This window comes from Gymnoscopelus microlampas, assembly GCF_963454915.1.
Source record: "Gymnoscopelus microlampas genome assembly, chromosome: 6".
NCBI lineage: Eukaryota > Metazoa > Chordata > Actinopteri > Myctophiformes > Myctophidae > Gymnoscopelus > Gymnoscopelus microlampas.
The window spans coordinates 32239216-32246682 of NC_139943.1; the positions used below are offsets into that span (position 1 = coordinate 32239216).

At 41.2% G+C, this 7467-nt stretch overlaps 1 protein-coding gene across 1 annotated transcript; it reads left to right on the top strand.

Annotated features, from left to right (window-relative positions):
* Positions 1-1189: 1189 nt before the first annotated feature.
* On the top strand, positions 1190-7431 carry bida (BH3 interacting domain death agonist). Its single transcript, XM_084061105.1, has 4 exons — positions 1190-1422; positions 2445-2726; positions 4298-4428; positions 4883-7431. The coding sequence occupies exons 2-4, from the start codon at positions 2453-2455 to the stop codon at positions 5075-5077; spliced, it is 600 nt and encodes a 199-aa protein (XP_083917231.1). The 5' UTR covers positions 1190-1422; positions 2445-2452; the 3' UTR covers positions 5078-7431.
* The last annotated feature ends 36 nt before the right edge of the window (positions 7432-7467 follow it).

Consider the following 7467-nt stretch of genomic DNA (forward strand, 5'->3'; position numbering starts at 1 on the left):
CTATCAAACTGGGGGTCCTTTAAATCAAAAAGGTTGAGAATCGCTGAACTAAACTTTACTGGAAACCCAATCTACACTGTAAGATCCTAGATGTCCATTTTATTCAGAGAGTGTACGCGCCCTACCTCTCTCCATCTTTCTGTCTGTGTGGTGATGTGATGACAATGTTTTGGGGTTGTGTGCATGAATGAAAAGACTATGAAATCGTCACTGTCCAATTGTTGTCACCTTAAATGTGTAAAAGTGCTGTGGACAAGTGGACACACTTGTTGTTGACTAACTCTGGTGATGGTGATCAGAGGTGGCTGTGGAGTATGTGGTTCTCAAACCAACGCCCCCATAACTCTGAGAGTGACCCATGGGTCCATTTGATTCCATTTGTACACTCACTCAGAGTTACTGACCTGTAAGTAAAGGGTCCATTTGGAACCACATCAAGGAACCCTGTCCCTGAGAGTCCCTGGACCCCACTTTGAGAAACACTGCATTAGACTACTGACCTATATAATGCTGAGAATGTACAAATGGAACCAAATGGACCCGTAAGAGTGCATTTAGTTCAGAGTTGAAAACAAAAAGGATAAGTGAAATAAAAATTATTGACCCAACAAAAAATGCAAAACTATAATAACCTTGTCACACTCCAGTCCAGAGGGTGTCGGTAATGCGCCTAAGTTGCTCCGCTGAAAAACAAACTCCAAAGAAGATCAATCTTGCGTCATCCGGCTTCCCGCAGTACCTGTGGAAAGCCAGGGTTCTACCTTATTTTTAACTCTATGGGTGCATCCACACATGAGCGTATGCTGACGGCAAACGCTACGCTTACGCTACGCTAGCCCCATACACACCCATGTTAAGTTAGAAACCGGAAGTTCCGGTCCGGTTTTTCCTATAACATGGGTGTGTACGGGGCTAGCGTAGCGTTTGCCGTCAGCATACGCTCATGTGTAGATGCACCCTATGGGTTCTACTTACTGTTCAGTGCTCACATCCGGTCTAAAGCCCGCCTACTGTATCCGGTTATTTCCCAAGGAAGCGTCCATGTTATTTCCACAAACACACAAAGGCCGTTTCCGTCTCCGTCCTTAGCAAACTGCAACGCGAGTTGAAACCACTCCAGTGTACAGGGAGAAGAACTTAAAGGGGCTTTCCAGCGGGTTTTTTCAGAAGCTACAGATCAAGACAAGATAAGCACCGCAACCAGTCTCATGACGCACGACTCATTTATCAAATAACTTAAACAACATACGCCGTTTTGTTGGTATTATAATTTATTTTCCAACTGTTGTTTTACACATGCGCACTCCATCGCGTCGCGTGCCTGTGGAGGACCGCTAGTTTAGTGTGTTGTTGTTTACAGAGTTATATTATTAGTATCATCATACCTTGGCTCAAGTTGTGCATAAAGCTGACGAAGTGAGGGTGAGTGAGATCTTTTGATGATGAATTGAGCAGAGCTGTGTCGTTGTTAGCTTAGTGGCTAACAATGTAACTTTTAGGGCTGCAACTATTAGCTCTGGTCCATAGCGTGAAGGAGTTCTCCTTTAACGCTATGGACCAGAGCTAGGCTGCAACTATAGATTATTTTCCATAGCGATTATTCCATCGTTTTTCAAAATCAATCAATGTATTTATTAAAATGTTTGATTGTTATATATGTTTTTATATAGAACTGTTTCACCCATAACATACCGTTCTTGTTATGCGTGTTTGTTTTGCTCCACTCTTGCCTTGGATCAAGACTATCATCATAGTATTTGATCGAGTCTGATTTTTGGGGCGGTGTAGCCGCCCCCTATAAGTGAGTTTTGGACACCGACCAAAAAATGTGTATACCCCCTAACCCTTCCATTGTTAATGCAAATCGATACTTTTGCAAAGTCAGCCAATCACATTACAGCTAGTGTCATCACCACTAACTGTAATGTGATTGGCTGACTTTGCAAATTCAGGACTGTGATTGGCTAGCGAAACACATGACACATGTGAAGCCCTATGAATAGCAGTATGGACTTTAAAAAAAGTAATTCATCCTTTTTTTAAAGTGAGTCATGTTGTGATGACCACACACCGCCCACTTCACACTGGGTGTGATTTTTACTTTCGTATCTATTATGGAAATGTCAAACTCTATCTATGATATATTCTTGATCAAAGGCTAGCTCCATGCTGCTACTGACTGTGCAGTGTGCAGCATGTTTCATTCAGTTCGAATAAGTCAAGAAGCTAGCAACATTTAACCACTTGAACCCCAGCATCCAATTCTGGGGGGACATTAGCCAAAATAGAAGAGATTTGGTGTAGACTGGACTGGGGGGGAAAAAACAGTCAAAGTACAGAGCCAACTCAGGTCCAGTTTACCAAGTCTAGTGAATCATAAACTTTGTTGTTGATTGTGATTCCACCTCGTTAAATGATCATTTGTTTCATTGATCATTTCATAGGAGATCACATGATGGACTTCCCCGGGCATGCGGTGGGCATTTCAAACGTTCCCCTGGTGCTGTTGTCCTTCCTTCAACAAACACCAAGGTGTGACAATGTGGACTTCCTCAATGAGCTGGCCTCACTGGACAGAGAGCTCAGTCTCACCCGCTGTAGATCTAATAATGCTAATAATGGCCCCTGGATTGACCACCATGAGGATGGGGAGCTGCAAACTGATGGCCACTTCCCTTGCATCATCAGAGGACCTCCTGGAGACATGCAACCTCTGGTCCAACGGGGTGAGTTGTGATATCCGGCTAATGGGAGGGCGGGTGGACGGACCACGACGACTTCACTCTGACATAACCTGAACAAACACGATACGCCCATATATAGGCAGGGCCACGGCCACATCACTCTGATCCAGATTAACTATAAACAAACTAGATACGCCCATATATAGGCATGTTACTATAACACAGACATAACCATAAACAAACCCAATATGCCCATATATAGGCATATATGGGATGGGAGATCCGGTTGGCCAGAGCCACAGGTCCGACCGCTATGCCCATAGATGGGCATGTCAATATACAGGGTATGGGCATAATACTAATGACACCAGGGATCCCCATATATAGGCATGAAAGGGCCAAGGATTGACAGATACAGAAATCTCCATATATGGGCATTAGGGACACAGACAGACAGGTACAACAGATGTACTCTGGCAAAGCCCCCGGCACTCAGAAATATCGGTCCGACTGGCGGTGCGACATAGAACTCTAGATGTGAGGGCCGCTGCGAACCTCTAGTAATATAGTCCCGAGGCATGCTGTGACATTAACACATTGTTATATTGTCGTAAATATTGTATAGTATACCATAGTGTGTGTACTCATTCTGAGCTGTAATGCATCTATTCTACAAGTATTCTCCATTTTTGCCATTCTTTGAAATTTTGTGTTTTATTTTCAAGCTTTGCTATATTTTATGGTTTAAATTCACATTTGAATACTATTGCACCAATACTTATCTCATATGTTACACTATGACAGTTTGATAGAAATGTGTTGTCAAAATGAATGTTAATACATTCATAAGCAAAACATTCACCATAAAACAATTATTTTGGGGGTAATTCATGACATAGCTCATGATGACAAACTGATAAACTGCAGGATATTTAGCGAAGAAGTCCACAAAGGTGTAATCTACGCAAACATGCATTGAAAAGGTAGTGCCCAGACGTGGGAATGAAAAAAAGTATCTTTTCCATGGTCATGGCCTATTATTGATTCCATGTATGCAAATGATTGAGCCTGCTCATTTATCACATAACATTTCAACAAAAGGTGGCCTTTAGATGGCCTGCAGAATGTACTGTAGCATATGTGTGGTACAGCAGGTGTCAGAAAGAGAGAAAAACAAATAACAATTGACTGATTAGGAAGTCTGAAATAAAACCACAAACAGGGTTTAAAGAAATTCCAAGTTCTGCTAACTTCTACCACTTCCTGCTACATAGTGTGGTTTGCACTTAAACCCATAATCAAATCCCCCCCCCCCCCCCCACAGCTGTGCGAAAATAGATCTACAATCGAAGAAACCGACTAGAGAACAGGAGGTGCATAGTGTACATGTACATAGCAGGAAATAACCTTAGCAGTGGTGTGTGTGTGTCGGGGGGTAATTCAGCATCATAGAATTTGCAACATGATACATACAGTACGTACTGTACATGTGCAGTAAGGGGATGTATTAGTACATGGGGATGCATTTCTATTATTCATGTCAATTTTGGGAACTTGGCGTAGGACAAACAAATGTCAAACAAACGTCTTAATTCAATGTGTTGTCCTTGTAGTGAACTTTGAAGAAGCAGAGGCCAGGGTGATCGCAGCAGAGCTGAGAGACATCGCTGACCAGCTTGAACATGATGTGGTTTCACAAGCTACCAACAAACTGGCCAGGAAACTGCTAAACTCTCCAGTCAATGTGAGTTTGCCACTCAGAAACTTGAACATTATTGTTCATGCTCATTGCCAACTTATAGATATGACATATTTATATGACAAATAGACATTTGTTTGAGCTGTGTAAGACCATCTTATTCTCAAATATATTGTAACATATAAGCTTACTCATACAGGTACAAGTAGCAAAATGTTAGTGTGACATGTCCACAGCACGACCATGTCTCTGTAGTGGTGTGATGACTGTGTGAGAGATGAGATTCACTATAACATTTACATTCAGCTTTCTTCAGTGCAGTCTGTAAGACTTCTTTATTTTCTCCAATTAATTTCTTGGAGAAATAGAATGCCAAATAGAAACCCCCCCAAGCTACCCATTAAAGAGTAGTGGTGGGTGTTCTTTTTCCTTTCAACAACATACTGTATTTGTGGTGAATTGTACTGAACATAACTGTAACTTTGTTTTGCGGACGCAGCGGTGGAAAAACTACATTACGCTGGAAGTGGAGTGGGTGTTGAAGTGCGGCCTTGAGCTTCACCTCCAACAGCTGCCTCAGGAGCGCGTCATCGTGGTTCTAGCGCTCACCCTGGTGAAGGGCGTGTGCATCCAGACCCCGTGGCTGATGAGGAACCTGTTCAACACCGCAGTGCAGTACATCTCTGCACGATGACTTTTGAGCTACAGCAGTGGTTCTCAAACTTTTCAAGGACCCCCATAACTCTTGAGTGTACAAAATGGTTCCATTTATACACTCTCAAGAGTTAAAGACCTGTAATGGTCCATTTCGAACCCCCATCAAGGATCCCTGAGGGTCCCTAGACCCTACTTTGAGAACCACTGAGCCTGATGAAACAACCACTGAGCCTGATTAAATAAACTTTAGACTTAGAAAAAAGCATTGAAGCAAGTTCTTCATATCAAATTAACTGTGAGAGTTCGTTTTGGCTCATTGTTGGCAACACAGTTACCTCCGTCTTATGTCCTTACACAGGTACGATGGCCACTGTTTAGTTTTTTCTTTTCAGTTACAGTAGTTCTGAATTGTAGTTTGACAAATGAGCTTTTATCCCTAGTGAATCTTTTGGGATGTGATACAACTTTGTTATGCTTTGTTTCTCTTAAGTTCTTTTTTGGCACCGGCTAATTAAGCCAGCCTTGGGCATACAATGCCAAATTCAGGACAGAAAGGCTATACCACTGCCTGTGGGCTTATGTATTTATGCTCATTTACCTTTGCTTAAATTGTGGGCATTTATTTTTATATCTCAAAGTACTTTGTACTGTTTCTTTATTGGTCAATGATTGGTGCATTCATTGTTCACTATGCTTTAATTGTACGTTTCATTAACGCCCTTGTTAAATTGTGACATTTGTACCTCATGTGGCTTACTTGAATTGAAAATTGTTTTCTTTAATTATGTATGTTAAAGTATTACACATTTGCAAAGGGAAATAAATGTTGATTCAGTCCACTGAACATTATGTCAACAAACCACCACAGACAGGCTCTTTTAAATCGTAATTTATTCTGATCTCAAACTGAATCGTAGCAACCTTGGTACAAACTGCCATGCCGGAGCTCTTTACATCCATACTGCTTATGTTTTCAAATTACACACTTTCCCCTTTGTACTGGAACAGATGCTCAGATTCTATGAGCATTATCACGCTGACATAAATACTAGAACCCTTTTTAGATTGAAATGCCGTGGAAGCATAGCTATCCCTTATTTTCAAAATATTCTTACCCAAACATGTTAACATGGTGTTTTGGTCAAACAGCAGCAGCGAGGGAGGTCCTTATAGTTTGGCTTCACCTATGCAAGGCCATTTGGTATTGACATAACTTGAAAATGTAGTGATCTTGAGTATGACTTAAGAAAATAAACTGATTTTTCCAGCTAAATTGACCGACTTATATGAAAGGCTAAAGTAACCTACCATTCACATTTCAGGCTCAAAGTACAGCAGAAAAGATTAGCAACTGAGGAAATGTAATTTTCTAAAATGTTTGTATTGCATTCCAACCTGTAGTTTTTGGAATCAATTTCCCAAAGACATGTCGAATGTATGCTGTGTAATTAAACTTTATCAACAGCTTATTTTACTGTTCGTCATACAGGTAGATATAGTTTGCAATCACACCTTAAAACACCTCATACCTAGCCTGGTATCCAGCCTGCTTCGCTACGTTCGGCGGACTTTTTTTTCTCTCTTCGCTTCTCTTTTTTTTTTCTCTCTTCGCTTCTCTGATAAGCGGAGAGAGAGAAAAAAGTCCGCCGAACATAGCGAATCAGACTGGATCCCAGGCTACCTCATACCCAAGTAGAGACCTGATGGGTCGATTGTGGATAAACAGTAGTCGGTAGAAGCATAGGTTATTGGCAAGTATAGGTACAATGTAGGCAGTAGGCACATTATGGGGTTAACAGCAGAATGGCACGGTAAATACTGAGGTTCACCTAGTTACAACGGTTAGGACGTTATTGAACAATACTGAGACAGGCTGGTTGGTGAGAATAGCAGCACTAATTAACATGAAAGGCCATACCAGCCTTGTATGTGGGTGATGGGTCCTTTGTCACTATTACCGTGATACGATTTTGTTCCTCTATATATATCTCTATATCTCTATATCTATCTATCTATCTCTCTCTCTCTCTATATCTCTATCTATGTGTGTGTGTGTGTGTGTGTGTGTCTGGAATCAGGGGGCTAAACTGGACTTAATTATATGCCAACATTTTGAGGAGCAAAATCCAAAAAAGTAACAAAGGCCCCACATGTAAAAAAAAATGCTGGTATGACACCTTTAAAGAAAGCAAATATGATGATGCACCCGATCACTCAATGTGAATAAAAATAATGCATTTTTCATTATGACATCTGTGCTGCAGGTACAGTACATTACCACCGCTTACATTACGGGGCAGGGGGTCTGTTTACTATTGCCCATATGAGAACATTTTCTATTAAGTTCAATTAGTACAATTTGGGTTCTTAGTAATATTTAGATACAAATTAATCGAGTTTTCTAGAAGCACCATTGCACACACAATG

Coding starts and splice junctions, on each gene's coding strand:
- bida (XM_084061105.1), top strand. CDS start 2,453: ATGATGGACTTCCCCGGGCATGCGGTGGGCATTTCAAACGTTCCCCTG. Junction 2,727..4,297: donor GCAACCTCTGGTCCAACGGG/GTGAGTTGTGAT, acceptor TTGTCCTTGTAG/TGAACTTTGAAGAAGCAGAG. Junction 4,429..4,882: donor TGCTAAACTCTCCAGTCAAT/GTGAGTTTGCCA, acceptor TTGCGGACGCAG/CGGTGGAAAAACTACATTAC.